The 18,612-nt window shown below is 36.5% G+C and overlaps 1 protein-coding gene across 1 annotated transcript in view; it reads right to left on the bottom strand.

Annotated features, from left to right (window-relative positions):
• Positions 1 to 18,612, bottom strand: part of SYNE1 (spectrin repeat containing nuclear envelope protein 1) — a 486,068-nt gene that overhangs the window by 314,386 nt on the left and 153,070 nt on the right. Inside the window, 8 exon segments of the mRNA XM_021084410.1 lie at positions 77 to 250; positions 3,012 to 3,155; positions 4,135 to 4,287; positions 4,749 to 4,913; positions 7,276 to 7,478; positions 8,739 to 8,835; positions 13,999 to 14,167; positions 14,703 to 14,815. Of these exon segments, the coding sequence (XP_020940069.1) occupies positions 77 to 250; positions 3,012 to 3,155; positions 4,135 to 4,287; positions 4,749 to 4,913; positions 7,276 to 7,478; positions 8,739 to 8,835; positions 13,999 to 14,167; positions 14,703 to 14,815 (1,218 nt within the window).

The following is an 18,612-nucleotide window of genomic DNA, read 5'->3' as shown; positions in this document are numbered from 1 at the left end:
CTATCACTAAATACATCTCTGTCTCCATATGTTTTAAAATTAACTATATTTCCTGAAGGACCATTATTTTTCTTACCTGATGTTTCTGTTTAAAAAGAGCACTAGATTGTGCCTCGTGCTCAAGAACTGCTAGAATCTCATTGATTTTCCCAAGTGAGTCGTAAAAGGCCGTCATCTGCTTTTCTAATTCCTCCAACGGAATCAACAGCTGCTGAGACTCATAAAGGAGTGGGGAGTAACAGTCTTTGACCTTTAAAAATACAAAGACAAAAATTCCCTTAAAGGCAGTTCAGCATAGCAATGAAGGACCACAAGCTCAGGGCACCATTCATAGCTCTCAGGAACTTTTTTTTTTTTTCATATAGCATCATTTTGTGCTTACTGATCTCCAAAGACAGTCTTTAATGGTATTTCCTGTGTGCTTTAAATTTGGATGTAAACTACTACCATACCACTGAGTCAAAAAAAAGGCTAGAGTTTCCTCACGCAACTGTCCATCTGGATAGCACTTCCTCAAATAAATGATGTTAGTGAGCCAGAGGGCATCGAATTCCACTTCATAAACTCTGCAACCCATCTTCACTTTGGCCTCAAAATCTGACCTTAAGACGGTCATGAATTACATTACCTAGACCAACCTGGACCTTCCAACTTTATTTTCAAGAACTCTACTCCTTAATTGCTCCACTCTAGACAAACATAGAGACGTGTTGACTAGCTCTTCCTAGACAGGTCCCGTGCTTTCCTACCTCCTCCCAGCTCCACGCTTTGCTACTCTTTCGCTATCAACATCCCATTCATCTCAAAGGCTCATGTCCTACACAAGCTAGCAGACATCGTCCTACTCTGAATCGGCCCAGCCCTCATCTGTTACTTGTTAGTTTATACACCTGCATTGGTTTTCTCTTCATGATGAGCACCTGGAAATGAAGACCTCCATAAAGCATCTGCCTGGTCACATCTAAGCGGGAATCTAGGACCCCATACAATCCTGCAAGAACTTCCTGTCCCCCTCATTTGATTTAGAGTTGCTCCCAAAGTATTAATAATGCTTTCGGAAATCAAGGAAAGGAAATTTAAGTCCTGGTTAGCAGACCATTTATTTTCCCCCTTACATTATAGTTATTCTCATGCTCTTGGATATGCTGCCTAAAGGAAAATCATCAAAAGAAAGGTACTGCCCTATTGCCACAAAGCTCTGCTGAAATTACTGAGCAAAATGAACAGAATCTGCTGACATGTGTAAAAGTCAGTGTGCTTTATAAATCTTCCCAGGATGCAACAGAAAACTTCTTAAGATGTTACATCTAATTCATCAGTTAAGAAAGCAAGATGACTTGTTCATGTATTTTGGCAATTAATCCCTTGTCGGTCACTTTGTTTGCAAAGATTTTCTACCATTCTGTATGTTGTCTATTACTCAGCCACAAAAAAGAAGGAAATAACGCCATCTGCAGCAATGTGGATAGACCTAGAAATTATCATACTAAGTGAAGTAGGTCAGACAAAGGCAAATATCATATGAGATCACGAATATGTTAAATCTAACAAAAAGTGATCCAAAGAACTTAGAAAACAGAAAAAGACTCAAAGATTTCAACAACAAACTTACCAAAGGGGGAATGTGGGGCAAGGGATAAATTAAGAGTTTGGGTGGATTTCACATAATTATATGTAAAATAGATGGATAACAAGGACCTACTGTATAGCACAGGGAAATCTACTCAATACTATGTAATAGCCTATATGGGAAAAGAATCTGAAAAGGAAAAGATATATGTATATGAGTAACTGTTTTACTTTGCTGTACGCCTGAAACTAACACAGGATTTTAAGTCAACCATATTCCAATAAAATTAAAAACAAATAAAGCGTGATGATGTGTCTGAAGGAATACTTTGCTTTATCAGAAGTTGCCCTCAATTACTAAAACCAATGTGCACTGAGATATGGCCAACCTAAGATATGGCTCTAAAGGCTGTTGAAGGTTGTTCAGTTGTAATGTTGATTCTAAACTGTACCCAATCTTTATTAATAATCTTACCTTGAATGTCCGAAAGGATTTAAAATTAACATTTGAATATATACTGATTTGACAAAATTGTCTTTTCTTCATGAACATACTTCTTCCTAGCTTCATTTATGTCATTTATTCCTTTTTTTACATTAATTCTCCACAATAGATTTCATATTGGCTATTCTCTTTCTACTCTTCTCTACTAATTAATAGGGTATTTTTTTTTCTGCTTTCTTTTCCTTTGCTTTTGAATTTTTCATTATGAAATTTTTCTATTCACTTATATAATCACTCCTTTCTTTTACCAGATATTAATTACCCAGTCTAAGCGGACTTTGCAAACAGTATTGTCGCCACAAAATTCAACTTTAGATAGAAAAAATCCCAGCAAATCTTCCAAAGCTCTGAAGGAAAAATCCCACAATAGAATAGAAAAGGCTTATGGCTAGTGTTTGATATTCACTGAGGTTCCTGCAAACAAGTGGCATAAATGTCTATATCTCAAGTCCAAGGTGAGCTCTATGAGATAAAGAGGGGAGAATTTTCACTGCTTTGAGCCTATGCAAGCAAAAAAAAAAAAAAAAGCATAAATAATCTTAGAGGCAGGTCAAATACATCTCAATAAAAGGGTATTTGGGAATACTTTCATCATTTAAATATATGTTGCCTTCCTCCCCCTCCTCTCTCCATTTCTCTACCCCACTCGGCCTCCTATTTGCTTATCACTTTTACCTGGTCCTCTCTCCTCCCAGAAGAGGATTGCCTTTCTGTTAAAATACAGCTATGAATACTTCTAAATTAACAGAGGTAATGCCTGATATCATTAGGCATTTTTAAGCTCATGACAAAGTAACTAGATAAAGAATCCCATAAGAAATAAATACATGCTCTGCTAACAAGTGAATGATTTGCCTAGTGTGCCAAAGGAGGAGTAAGGATGCCAAGGGCCGTATGGGACCTGCACAGAGCGTCCTGCTTTAAAGAGTTTTCCCACCTTGGTTAGCTGCTCTTTGAGCCCAGACATGGTCGCAAACATCTCGTTCGCTTCTTCTTGGGCGCACTCTTTGCTAACGAGGTGTGCTGTCTTTGTAATCATCTTATATTGAGCATCCATGACAGGCACCCGCTGCTCAATATCCTGCAGGAATCATTGAAACAGCTACTTTACCACATGATACACTTCCTCCCAATTTCACGACTCTACAGAAGGTTGGACACAAGCCAACATGCACTGAATAAAACTCTGTACTTGGAACTGTCTCTTAGAGATTCCAGTTAATACTTTCCTTCATCACCAATACATTACATGTAGTAATGCATGGAAGTAAATAGAAGTTTCCTTTAAAAGTAACCATAAATCCTTAAGTTAGCATAACGATAAGCTGAAGTAATCTTTACACCTTCAAAATGTGAGGGTTAATATAGTACATAAACATTATATCAGGTAAATGCTTGTTAGAAATTTGGGGCAATTCCTCCAATGTAAAAAATTAACTTACTTTTTCTTTAAAAAAATAACACATTGTCATTGCAGAAATTTATAAATTAGAGATAATAATTTAAAGATAATTTAAAATAAGATTCTTTATGAGAGCCAACAACACATCTTTATATCATTGATACTTTTCCCTGTGTGTGTTTATGTCCACCTTTTATTTTACAAAAAAAGCATGATAATTTTTTTGCTTTCCTGACTTAATAGTATATTGGGAAAGTCTTTCCATATCATTAAATATTCTTGTGCTACTTTATTTTTTGAGAGCTGCAAGGTATTCAAAATATATAAATAGCACAATTCATAAATCCTTTGTTGTTGGAGGCATTTATGTAGAGGGGTTGTCTATAGATATGTTTTTCTCTGGTACTTTATAATTTAGTTATAGAAAAAAAATCTCTGAATTAAATGCCTGTTTTGAAGTTATTCCATAGTCAAAATACACCTTTAAAAAAATCAAATAGATTTTTGGGGAGAGGTACGATTCAGGATGTGCACACATGTCAAAAAATGTCAAGGAGACACCGAAACAGGTTTTGCAATGAGCTAAGTAAGTTCACTGATCTTGCTTTTCACAATGGAGTAAGTTTGTTTTTTACTGTGTTCTAGAAAACTAGCTTACCTCCAAGTCTTGAATTAATAACTTGACATTAATTAACGAGACTTCTAAGGGCTCCGAAAGTTTCCTATGGGCTTCTGTTGCAAAATCAGACAGGGTAGCAATGCAATCTGTGTATTCTTTCTTCATTCTGTCCAATTCATCAGCTCGGGCATACTGTTAAGAAAAGGAAACATGGCAACATCAAAAATTACGAAGCCAAGACTCTGACGCCTATAACCTTCACTTCTGCTTATTCTCTGGAACTGTTAGGTGGTAAGAAAGACTCTAATTCCTGATTCTTATTTTAGATACACTTGACGTTAGTCCAATGACTGTGAAAAGAAAAAAGGAAATAGCCTAGGTGCAAAAATTATGATGTGAAGCATGAATCATTCCATATAAGCAGGCCCTGCATATTAGCATACCCTTACTCCATGTATGCATTTCTGTTATGTTCCACCAGTACAAATGGGAAAGAAGAATGGACCAAATATAAACATAACAGTTCTAAGCACATCTGTCCTCTGCCTTAATAAATCCATGCTATAACAATGAAATAGTCTCTAAACAGCCTGTTTATCCCAACACTTATGACACACTCAAGTTCTAGGCAGAAAGAGACTTGAGAAACATACTTGCTTGACTTCCATAAACAACTCCCTCCATCGTCCATTTAGCAATAGCAACTGCTGTTTGAGATCACGGGAGACCACCTCATCGCATGTTTCAATTAGAAAGTTGCCGGCATCATTCATAGCCGTGTGCTGCTGTATCCAATGAGGCAAATTTCGAAAAAAATCCTAAACAAGAAACAACGCATGCTATGATAAACCATAAATCAAAAATTAATAAATAATATGACAGTAATCAGACTAAGAAACCTTTTGTTCTAAAATTGATGTAGTCTATGTCCATGAAAACTTAAAAATGAAATAAAATTGATGTAAATTTTATGGTGAATCCTAAATCTCTTTCAGTTTTTTAAATTTTTCTTTCTTTTTTTTTTAGGACCCACATGTATGGCATATGGAAGTTCCCAGAACAGGGTTGAATTGGAGCTGCAGATGCCGGCCTATGCCACAGCCACAGCAATGTCGGATCCGAGCTGCATGTCTGCAACCCACACCACAGCTCGTGGAAACTTAGCTGAATCCTTAAACCACTGAGAGAGGCCAGGGGATGGAACCCCCATCCTCATGGCCTCATGGATACTAGTTGGGTTTGTAACCTGCTGGGCAACAATGGGAACTCCTTAAATTGTGCTTTTTAAAAAAAATTTATGGAAAAATAGTTGATTTTCAATGTTGTATTGGTTTCAAGTATACAGCAAAGTGATTCAGTCATACATATATGCATGTATATGTGTGTGTGTGTATATATGTAGTTTTAAGATTCTTTTCTATTATAGGTTATTACAAGATATTGTGTAAAGTTCCCTATGCTATAGAGTCCTTGTTGGTTATCTATTTTATACACAGTTGTGTGTATAGTTTAATCCCCAATTCCCAATTTTACCCCCCTTTCCCTTTTGATAACAATAAATTTGTTTTCTATGTCTGTGAGTCTATTTCTATTTTGTAAATGAGTTCATTTGTATCATTTTTTAGTTTCCATATATGTGATGTTAATATGTGTTTTCCTCTAAATCTCTTACGAAAGGCGAATTTTAGTAAAGAATTCAAAAATATGAACTAAAAATGCTAAGTGTCTTTTTATTAGAACATCTATACTATATCTTTTGCTGAAGTCACAATGGAAAAAGATGACCATTTTCTGTTATTCCTATTTTACAGATGAAAAGGCTGAATTTCTGTGAGTGTAAGGGACTTGCTCATAGTCTTCAGGGTACTAAACAGGGGTGCCAGAATCATATAAAAGGCCTGATTTTGGGGGGAAATATATAGTTTTCTTAAAAATTTTTAAACAAATTTTGACTTGCTATTTTTGATTTTAAAAATTTGAATATAGTACAGGAAGATGATGAACAATCAGGAGATAAGCCACTGATGGAAAAATCTGAAAAATTAATTATCTAGACTGAGAGCGTTTAATACATGACATCTTTCTTGACTTAAAGTTACACACTTGGCAGTGGGGAGCCTTCACCTGATTTCTAGTTAAATGCATGTGGCATGCATACACATAGACACCACAATAAAAACGGACACCAAAGATAATTCAAAATCAATTTTCTAAGCCATGTGTAGGAGGACTTCCTATAGAAATTGATTACACTTCTGTTTCTGGTGGTTCTATTCCCTTGGATGAAATTAACACATATGACATCTACTAGGGCACTGCCAGTTTAATCAGAAAAGCCAAAATCTGTGTGGGTCACAGTTGCTCAGCAAATATTTAATCTATATGAAACAAATAAAAATTATACATTTACTTGTATAACATAATAATTGAAGAAGCAATCCGGCATGGCAAGCAGTATTTCTGATGCAAGTTCTATACTTAATGGAAATCTGGCATCTTTATATCTTTTATATACAAATTGTTTTTCCATGGGAAATTGCCAGGCTCCTAATTAAAAAGTGTTTATACAGAAATCAGTCCACTTCATGTGATATTTTAACATAAGGGATAGTAAAGTAAAAAATAACTTTTGCAAAACAAACAAACAAAAAAACATGCACACATGCAATGGAAGAAAACAAATCATTCCGACCTTATTCTTACCTAGAATAAGACCCATGGCTGAGGATTGTTAAAATCCAAAAAAGTATATCCAAAGAGACAAAAACGTGGTGACCTATCTGTTGTGTGTGCCATCACACAGATTTAGTGCGCTAACCAAAGTCAATTCCATCTTCTCTTAAATTAGGAAATCCACAGAGCCTGTGCACTGGGCATGCCCTTGCAAGCACAGACCTTACTGTGTGTATAGCGCCCTCTGCTGCCTGTTGGGTTTGGCTGCTGCTCCATTGGTTAAAGCTCTTGTAAATGCAAGTCAAAACACTGTTTTAACAGAACTTTTAAAAAGCAGTGTATTTCTTGGTCTAAAATAATTTACTAACTCAAAAGTGCATATTTTCAGGCAAAGTCAGAATTTCTGTGACACATTTGCAAATAACAGTCCCTAGAGAACTCTGCTGTGAAAATCTCTTATTTCTAAATTCACCTGTGTTCCTTTCCTTTTGAGAGAAGCAGTCCTACCTTTTTGGCATGTTCTGATTGATTTAGCATTTTCTCAGCATCCTCTAGCCAAGCCTGAAGACTAGCCACAGTATTGCCGTATCGGTCCCAGTTGGCAATGACTTCTTCCAGCATGCTCCGCACACTCCTGACTTCTACCGAGAGGTTCCTCCACTGGGCAGTGGTTTCGTTCATGAATTTCATCACATTCTCAGCTTCTTCCACTGAAACAGATACAACAAATTAAAATCCTAATTTTATATTTCAAATCCACCATACCTGTCATCCTAAGGTCTATACACTGGTGTGCATTCATAATTCTATTTTATTTATTTATTTGCTGTTTTGGCGCCACACTTGTGGCATACAGAAGTTCCCAGGCTAGGGGTCGAATCAGAGCTACAGTTGCTGGCCTACACCACAGTCAGAGCCATGCAGGATCCGAGCCCCATCTGCAACCTATACCACAGCTCCCAGCAATGATGGATCCCCAACCCACTGAGCGAGGCCAGGGAAAACCCGAATCCTCATGGATCCTAGTCAGGTTGTTAACTGCTGAGCTACGAAGGGAACTCCCCTTAATTCTTTAGACTATAAATTTAACAGATGTAGTGTTAGAATTGCATTCGGCATATGTTGGGAATATGTTATATCTTAGTCACAGGTATTTATAAAGATTAAAGACGAGGATATATTTAAATTCCTGATAAATGGCATGCAATAGATAACATGCATTTGCTCGCATTTTATATGCACTCAAATAGATGGATACAAGTATAGCATCAATGACAAATGCTCCAGTTCATTTTCAGCAAATATGGCAGACATATCTGCAAACTGGAACAAACATATTTTACAACTTGTGTCTTTGTGTTAAGTTTTCATTTACTTTATTAAAATATTCAAATTAGTCCATTTTTGCCTTTAATTTTCTGAATTTAAAATAGGTTTGAACAGGGAGTTCCCATTGTGGCACAGTAGAACTGAGTCCGACTAGCATCCATGAGGATGCGGGTTTGATCCCTGGCCTCACTCAGTGGGTTAGGGATCCAGCGTTGCCGTGAGCTGTGGTGTAGTGGTGTAGTCGTAGATGCAGCTTGGATCTCATGTTGCTGCGGCTGCAGCTAGGCCAGCAGCTGTAGCTCTGATTGGATCCCCAGCCTGGGAACTTCCATATGCCAAGGGTGTGGCCCTAAAAAGCAAAAAAAAAAAAAAAAAAAAAAAAGGTCTGAACAAAATTACAATTTAGAAAATGAATGTTTATTTTCCTCTTTCTTAGAAGAACACACACACACAGGATTATGGTCACGCAGGCTGGCCCTGTACAATGTCAAAGGAACTGAATCCATTGTGTGCTTTCCAGGCCAATGGCATAGTCACACAAGGATTCTGCAGAGAAAGAAAAAATGATCTGATCATACGGAAACCTGTCGGTTTTAAATTCTACTGTACTCGATACTGCAACAAATTGTCTTGTGTTTTACCTGAGCCATCAGCTTTGACGTACATCTCAGCTGTCTGTTTCAAGATCTGGTATGTCACTTCATATTGTTCAAAGAACTTGCTGTTTTCTATAAAAGACTAGAAAAAGAGAGAATAGTTAAATGAAAACCAATGCTATTTCACACAGACGTGCCAAAGTCAATTTTTTTTTCCGTGTAAGTATGTGGCTATGTTACCCAAATTTATCAACTCACTCTTCTTAAAAATAGCAAATTCATTCAACTGCCATAAATAACCTGATTATTCTGAGAAAATTCCTTGGTTCCATATTTTTAATTCTAACTCACCCCTAGATTGAGAAAATATGATGTTTCTTCTCCACCCAGGAGTTTCTTTTTAGAAGAGACAGAAGTTTCTCCAGAGAACCTGGGGCTAACATTTAGAAAGCACTAAATTTGGAATAACATTTCAAAGTGTCCCACTGTGTTTTAACTGTGGGATTCTGTTGCTCTTTGAACAATAACTCTGGTGAATGACAGCTCTGAGGAAGGTTGGATTATAAATAAATGGCACAATGCACACTTTAAGATAAAAAGTAAATACAAAAATGTTTACAAGTAGAAAAATGCTAAATAATCACACATTCCATCCATGTTATCTACTGTCTAATGGTTCTACTACCTAGTATAAAAATTAAAGGTAAGGCATGTCTCTATCTATGTCTGTATGCAGTTTACATATGTAATAGAGTTATGATAAGCAAATGGATACTATACCATGGAGAACACATAAAAAATATTCTTAGGTGAGTTTATTGTTAACTCCAGGAAGTGTGAAATAATGCCTGTTTCAAAGATTTTTCCTACTTCTCTAAAGGAGAATATTAATGCAAGTATAGGTTACAACATACTACCAAAGGCTTCTGAATTTCTTTTAATAGCATAATTAGTTCCTATGATTTAAACTCAGTAAAATACTTCATGTCACTATAATAAAATGCAAAATTAGCCTTTAAAAACCAGCTGAACTCCTGAATATTATGCTAATGAACACTTAATATGAGACGCAAAATGCTTGTATACTGATGCAAAACTATTTATGGGGTATTTTCGTAGACATCCCTAGATTTTTTTTTTTTATTGATAGATGTTTATTGTATTTAAAGAGTACATTAAAAATTACATACATAATTCACTTAATATCATTTTATATTTGCAGTTACATATGTATCAACTATTCTTCAAGGATATAATGAATAGAGAAAGCTGTGAATTATCTGAAATGAGGGGTTCCCCGATGAATACTTTATAACTTCAATAGGCCTTATTATTTCTGTATGAGAATAAAGTAAGTCAACAGTAGTCTGGTTAATTCATTATTTACTCTAGGTCCTAATTCCTTAGCCTCTGCCTCCTCCCCAAGTGGGGAGAGTGTAATTTACTGGAATTTAAATTTTGAAAAATTTAACAAATAAGCAGGTCATGGTTTGATCAAAAATGGAATATTACACCTAATGTTCAAAACACTGTGAAAATCGAAGAGATAGATTTATTTGGCAGAGTTTTAAAAAAACAATCTCCATTAAGTATGGACACAAATTTCAAGAAGCTAATAGGAAAACAATTGTTCTAAGTGTCAAAGAAATGCGAAATGGGCCCAAACTGGAGAAAGTCTTACCTCCATTTTGTTAGAGTGGTTTACAAATTCATTACAAATGAACAAGAGAAAAAAGTTATTTCCAATTTCGTTTTTGGCCCAAGGAAGGGGGTGGGGAGAGCATGTTTTAAGAAAATTATAAAGGTTGTAGAAATCCATTCAATTATTTTTGGGCTTTTCTATGAGAAAAACTAGATCACGTTTATAGAAAAACCTTATTTGTTATTTTAATTTTTAATCATTTATTAATCTTTGCCTTTTTTCCTCTAGGACCTGAATAAATCCATTCAGTAGCACACATTGTTTTGTCTATTGGAATCACTTTAGCAGGAGGATGGCTAAGTCTCCTTTTTGCTGTGAACTATCTAGACAAACTCTCTCAGAAGAATGTACCACTAAGCACAAATGTATATTTGAAATAACAATGACAGGATTAGTGTATTTCTTTCAAAATATGGCTTACATTTGGATATCAAGTTCAAAAAATAAGCCAGGTTGGCCAAAGGATGTCTAAAGTTGATGGTACTTCAATAAAAATATCTCTTTAGGCTGCCAAATTCAAAGTATTGGCAGAAGGGACTCATTTCTACTCTCAGAAGATAAATATAATAAATAAAAAGCTCATCAACGTCACTCAAAGGGAGCTAAGCCAGACAGTTTCAGATTTTAAAATCAACTCTGAACAGTAGTTTTATCAGAACTGCCTGGCCACATTATTAAAATCACAACTACAGTAACCATTCGCATTACTGATGTTGCATTTATACAGTCTACACTTCCAAGAACTCTTCTCGGATGTGAAAGAAGGAAACGTCTTATTTCTGCCATTGTAAAAGCGTGTGTTAGCTACCGTGGTTATGTCAAGAACAACTCTGATGGCAAGAACTTATTATCTTCTTATTTACATTGCGGTTAATAATCTCTTGGCAGGAGCATGTGACCCAATTGAATCACATTTATGAAGTATTTTCCAAGAATTCCTTGAGTACATAGGGGCTGGGTACCTAAGCACCCCCTATAAGAGGTGAATAGGAAGTGCCTTCTGGAATTCTCTAATCCTCACAGAAAGTATCATCATTTTTTTTTTTTTTGCAAATGAATAAGAATGAATTGAGAATTCAGACTAAGAAAAAGATAATTATGGAACCCTTACATCTCAAATATTACTTTGCTTATTTGATGATGTAGCAGCATATGGCTCATTACAATACGTTTTTTTAGAAACCAAGGAAAGGATTACATTTAAGAAACTGATTTTATGATTTTATTTGAAAAGTCTTCATGCACTTTGAAACAGTCTGTTCTAAAGAGACTGATTTTCCTCCCAAACTCCAAAAGAATGAGAGAAGCCCTGTAGGGTATGAAACAGAAGGAAAACAATATGTGTGAGTCTTTGTTCCTAGAAAAATCTCTATTGTTATTATTATCATTATTAAAAATTGGGAAAGATTGTCTTCTAGATATTACTTATAAGGTCACATGGGCAGTGAGTAGCTGAGCCATGATTTAACACCTTTCTATGTGACTGGTGGCCAGGATTCAATAAACTCCCCCACCTCACTGCATCCTGCCCCAATACCATGCTGCCTATAACAGAAATAAGGATAAGCAGCAGGCTGCAGTATGGAAGTGTAAAGTACTATCAATTATGGACCAACACTAAATGGAACTAAATGGAACTAATTTAGTTCACCGAGTAATAAAAAATCATTCTAAGGTTTTCATCTTTTCAGTTAAAAAAAAAAAAAAAATCCTTTTCCCTAGTCAATTTTGTCAGAGGGTGAAGTTCAGTGCTTAAGCACAAGGGCTTCTGATTTGGAAAGATGTGGATTCAAATCCAGACTCCGCTTCTTACTAACTGTGCCACACGGAGCACAGGACTTGAGCCTTCAAAGGCTCCATCTCCTCGGTGACACAACGTGAACATGCCCAGGCTGTAGGGTTGTCACTGAGGTGGAAGACGATAGGTGGAAAGTACTTGGCACATAGGAAACATCAATAGCTTAGTTATTAAAACTATTAAACAAGAAATACCTTAAACCCCTTTTTGGATTAAACATAGGTGATAAATACGTATATTTTGCCAGGGGATAAGAGTATTAGGAAATGTTCATTAAAACCTACTATATCGGCAGAATAATTAGAAATTTTACAAATAATTGTGAGGGTTATGGTACGAAGCACTTTAAAATTAGCAGCTCAGCTCTCTATGAAGTAGGCAGAAAGTACTGGTTTTTTTAAATCACTCATAAAAAGTCTTCACTTACATATGCTTTATTTGAGAAGTTCAAAGAGAATTATTAGCATCTTTGTGTTGGAACATTAACCTGGTGAAACAGTCTCATTAGGCATTTCAATCTAATTGGCTGTCCATAAATAGCTAGAACAAAGACAGAGCCTGAATAATTACCTACTGAGCTTGGAGTGTATCATTTGACATGACTAAATCCAAAAATATAAATGCATATCTGTATGTAATATTTGTAGAACTAATACAATTGCTTAAACTTAGAAAATTGGATTTCTCATTACTTTCCAAAATCACTCAAAATGAATAAGGAAACATATCATTACAGATTTCACAGTTTTTGACAAATGTCTCCTAGAAACTTGTAGTAAATCTACAGTAAGATTTTACTGTAAACCTGTTAAATATTTTTCTTTCAAATACATGTTGTTCTTTCAGCACTTAGAAAATAAAATTAAAATGTAGCAAAATATATTACGGTTCTAGGATGCTTCAGTAAAGATATAGTTTTGACAGATATTCAATCATGCCAATGACAGAACCATAAAACTACTCAGGTTAGGCATGGGCTTATATTTTAAATTTATTAATTTATCACTTGGAATTGTGATTAAACACGAACGAAACAGTTACAGGACTGAGATGCCCCATCAACATTAATTTTGCGAGTAAATTTATGTTGCTAATAAATTGGGGGGGCATGTTTGACTAAGAGAAATAAATTGACTTTAATAATTACAATTCACTGATTACATGTAAAGGAAAGTGCTAGTTACAAAACAACCTACTTCCTTCATTAATGCAGGGCTGCTATTCTATGTAAATATAGGATTATCTGTACTGATAGCCCCAAATATGAGATACCCTTTGAAAATTAAGGTGGTACAGAGCATCACAGACAAAAATTTTACTTTTCCAGGGTGCACACAGGAAGCCTTGAAGCTCAGAGAGACCATAAAAATGACAGGCTTGACCTTATCTAAAAACAAAAAAGATAGACGGTTCCCATGTGAACAATGGAGAACTGTTCTAAACTCCCCACGACTGGATGTTAGAGACATGAAGATAATCTTAAAGTATTTTAATTCAGGTTCAATGGTGAGCTCACAATCAGCTGTGGCTATGCAATGCAAAAACGTTCTTCTTTTAAGCACTGAAGCCAGTCACAGTGGTTTGATTTGATTAACGCAGCAAAACCTTTCATATTTCCAAAGAATATAGGCATGTATTTCAGATGGTTGTAAAAAGCTCACAAACTTACATTGAACGCATTTAACCCACTGATACCTTAATGTTTACGTTCAAGATAAAAGGAACAGCATCCAATAACCTGGGAGGTATTAGATGCTAAATCCATGGGTCGTCTGATCTCTGTGTCAGAGCACCAGGAGACTTACGATGTAGTTTTGCAGAAGCAGCTCCACGGAGTCTCTCCTCCCATACTTGATGATCCAAGACTTCAGCTTTGACTCTGCAAGAACCAGCAGTGAGAGCAGACGGTACTTTAATTCTAGAAATTCCATTTTCATTAAGTGCAGCTCTGATGTGGAGGAAACAAAATGAAACCTAGAAACAAAACAAGGAGAATTTACAGAATGTAACTACTAGTAACAGAACGGGGCTTACTTAACCTGTTACACTGTCAGCCTTAAATAAAATGCAGGCAGAGGTCTTCTAAACTCAGGCTGATCAATTACTCAGGAAATCTGGTTCCGTTTCTAGCTCTGGGTCTAAAGGCAAAACATGAGTGATGGAAGTCTTCAATTTAGTTCTTTCTCCTGCCAAGATAGCGTTCATCTGTTTCTTTTATAAGCTGTTTTTGCAATATTACATAATGTTCCTCACAGAACTGAACAAAAATACAGCCTCTGAAGAGAGCATTTCTGTGATTCCTAGGCTGTGGGCACATGCAGGTTCCTCTTTTCAATTAATAATATACTAGAATGTTGGCATCCTAAGCCTGTGTTATGGGAATACAATTTTTATGTACCGAATGTAAGCATTTCTGTAAAAAAAAAAAAATCAATTCATTGAAAGAAAAGACATGGACAAAAGCATCTGCTGAGCATTTTAAAGGCACTTAAACCAGACATTCTCTTACCTCTCGGCCATGTCCTCTAATTGATCAGGTGGCACGGGGATCCCGTTAACAGACCTGGTCCGGTAGATTTCATGGAATGCTCTTTTGTGGGCATCTGTGTTTTGAAGCAGATCCTAAGATACAATTTAAAAAAAAAAATAAAAAATGAAGAAACATGTTCACAGGAGGCTCAGAAGCATAATTTTCAGCCTGCACAGATGAGTCAATGTATTCAACAATTTGATCAAGCTGCCACATCCACACTCGGCTTGGTGCCGATCCCAGGCTCTTACCTTGTACAGGAGCCTGGCTGCTTGTCCATGCGGCCCTGTGCTAGAGCTGGAGCTAATAATTATGGCATCTTTTAAACACACATGACACTTGCACGGCATTGCATTCAGACATTTTAAAGGCACATGGTCCAAAGGAAAATGGAGTTAATACCATAAACTATGATCTGTTAATATTTTTCTCTTTCCCTCCCTGATTTTTGAATGTGTTGGTTTTTAAAAGCTTAAAACGAAGCACAACTACTTTAACCCTTTCACGGTAAAAACGAAAATATCAGACTATTTTTATTCTATTTTGAGTGCATGCAGGCTACCATAAAAGTGATATTTGCCTGCCATCTAAAGTGATACATTACAACAGATTAAGGAAATACCCTTCTGGTTAGAAGATTTCAAACAAGCCTAGGGAATGTCCCATGGATCTCACAGTGGGAAGAGCAAATGTGATGGGTATAAATATTCTTTCTAGACTGTATAGAACTCCACAAATTTTAATAATTTATTTAGATTTATTTTCTGGGTTCTTTACTGTCAAAAGACATTTTTACATAAAGACTTTTCTGTACTTCACAACTCCTAGCCAATTCCTCACACGGAAGCAAAGAAAGAGAGAGGTGAAAGTAGATTCATGTTCTATTTTTCTAGAGCTTAGGTTGTTTCTCCATCACAGAATAAATACGCAAGACTTTTTCACTCACTGAAAAATAAGATACATTAGCCCACCGGAATGACACATTAAAATTAACCCTGGTTCTCTCGCACTGAGGTTTAGCAGATTAACTGGAGAAAATAGAAGCAAAAACCAGCCTAAATCCTAAGAGAGACATTTGATGGAAGGGCGCCCATAAAGGCTTTCATGCATAAGTTAAGATGTCAAAGTCAAATGTGTTTGTTTACATAAGTGAAATTAATTTTCATTTGGGGCACATTCAGTTTACATTATAGAAAAATCCAGGGCCAACTACTTCTGGTGTGATATACATATTCGCCATCAAGATATTTTGATTTGCTTTGGATCTGCAGGTCACTGCACAGATATTCACAAGTCTCCAGTTCCCAGAAGGAGGGTACTGCAGGCATCAATAAGCTGACCAGAGAGGACCTAGGACTGTCCTGGGGCACCTACTGCCTATGAGTATTTCGTCACTCTCTGCCCTCTTCTTAACATCCAGACATATTTCTATGGCTTATATTTTGACTGAAATGCCCCCAAACGACTGCAGGGCAAACTTTAAGCCACCAGCACTGGGAGCTCTGATTTGTTATATGTGACTCTATGTTACTGTGTGGGTAGAGGTCTATAATTGTATTGCATACTCAAAGGTCAGGTTGCCTTTCGAGAAGCCTTCCCTATTGTAGTTTTCCATGTCTAGTTAGTTGAAAAAATCTTAATAAGAAATCAAAACAAACTTTTTCAAACATATGATAAAAGGACTACAGATGGCATGATGTCACTGGGTCCTCTGAAAGGCCATCACACTATAAAACTGCTAGATGCGGAGCTCCCATTGTGGCACAGCAGAAAGGAATTCAACTAGTCACCATGAGGTTATGGGTTTGATCCCTGGCCTCCATCAGTGGGTTAAGGATCCGGCATTGCCATGAGCTGTGGTGTAGGCCAGCAGCTGTAGGTCTGATTTGACCCCAGCCTGGGAACCTCCATATTCAGCAGGCGCAGCCCTAAAAAGACAAAAAAAAAAAAAAAATCAAACAAACAAACAAAACACAGCATATGACTTGAATTCATTAGTGGGTTTACAGGAAGTAAGTGAAATCTTTTAGGTCTGCCACTGTCAGTAAAACATGACCCAAAACTGGACCATGAACCTGTAAAGCAAAAACAGATTGAAAAAGCTGTTGGTCCCAGGCAAATATCTACAATATTGCTGTAGGAGATCAAGTCTTAGAACTTGAATAAGGTAAGAAATACGGAAACTGAGACTCCTACATTTAGCCAGAACCCTCAAAGAGGGCCGATGTGGGCCTGGTTGACTCAAATACAAATGGCAAATGCAATTACAAAAGGAGGAAAGCAAAGATCAACAAACACAGGAGACAAGCTACCATGAGCAAGAATCAGCAAAAACAATACATTTACTGTATTAGAAAAATGTAAGTAATTTAATACTTGATAACAACAGTTTGTAAGTTAGAAGAGAATGATCTAGTTAAAGTGTTCTTAATTCCTTACACTCATTAAGAGGAACTCACAACATTGATTAATTTTCAATTTTGTTACGTATCTATGGTATCATTTTAAGAGCAATCACACTATACAACTAGCCTTTATACCCTCAAACCATTTCAAAGGAAATTATGAAATAAGAAAAATGAGTGAATAAAACAAAAACTCTCCAGTGAACTTATAAGTACGTAGAATGTAGAAAAAGAGAAAAGTAAAGGTGAGGCTAATAGAAACACAGTCAAACGGGGGAAACAAATTCAAGTATATCAATAACTGCAGACAAATGTGAATAGAATATATATTTACTCATCAAAAGGCAGAGATTGTCGCATCAGACACAAATAAAATAGAACCATTAGAGTTCCCATGGTGGCACAGTGGAAACAAATCTGACTAGGAACCATGAGGTTTCGGGTTCGATCCCTGGCCTCCATCAGTGGGTTAAGGATCCAGCATTGCTGTGAGCTGTGGTGTATGTCAAAGATGCGGTTCAGATCCTGTGTTGCTATGGCTGTGGTGTAGGGCAGCAGATGTAGCTCCGATTCGACCCCTAGTCTGGGAACCTCCATATGCTGCAGGTGTGGCCCTAAGAAGACAAAAAAAGACAAAAAAAAGAACCATTTGCTTTGTAAGAGAGATGCTCCTAAATATTAAGAACAGGGAAAGGTTGAAATTAATAGAATGGAAACAATATACCAGGCAAATACTATATAAGAAAGCTTCCACTCAGGCAAAATATATTCTAGAACAGAAGTTATGAATTAATAGAAAGTTATTAATTGCTTGATGATGAAACTTTCAATTTACTAGAAGATATATTAATTCTGAACTTGAACATGCATAGTAAGCCTCCAACCATATAAAGCAAAAGTTGATAGAACCACAGGGAGGAATTGAGAACTCCACATGGCCACGGTGTTACCAACACACCTCTCCCAGTGATGGAGAGAAAGCAAAAGGAGGAATTAGGAGAGCAGGTTGGAAGTGACGGAGGGAAGAGGAGGGAAAGGCTGCAGATCTGTGGGCCTCATGGGCCTTTTAAAGAATTTTTTGGTGTTTCTTTTGGGTAGATGGAAGCCATTGGGGAGTTTTAAATAGACAGAAGGATGAATCGAACTCAAGTGCGTAATAAGAGGATCGCTACGTCTGTTCTACTGAAAATACTCTCTTGTTGATACACTGCTTCCCTTGGCTTCTAAGAAAACATGGTGGCCGTACCCTCCTCCTGTCTTACTGATTGCTTTTTCTCACCTTTGCTGGTTCATCTACTACTCTCCAATCTGTTAATACTGGATTCCCTCAGGGATCAGCTCCTAATCCATTCAGTGTCTACACTTCCTTATTTAATTTTAGTCTCAGAATTTTTTTTTAATTTAATAAATTGTTTTACTTCTTTTTTGGCTGTCCCATGGCATATGGAGTTCCTGGGCCAGGGATCAGATCCAAGTGGCCTCTG

This window comes from Sus scrofa, chromosome 1 (genome assembly GCF_000003025.6).
Source record: "Sus scrofa isolate TJ Tabasco breed Duroc chromosome 1, Sscrofa11.1, whole genome shotgun sequence".
NCBI classification, from domain to species: Eukaryota; Metazoa; Chordata; class Mammalia; order Artiodactyla; family Suidae; genus Sus; species Sus scrofa.
This window is presented reverse-complemented; position numbering and strand designations above follow the sequence as displayed.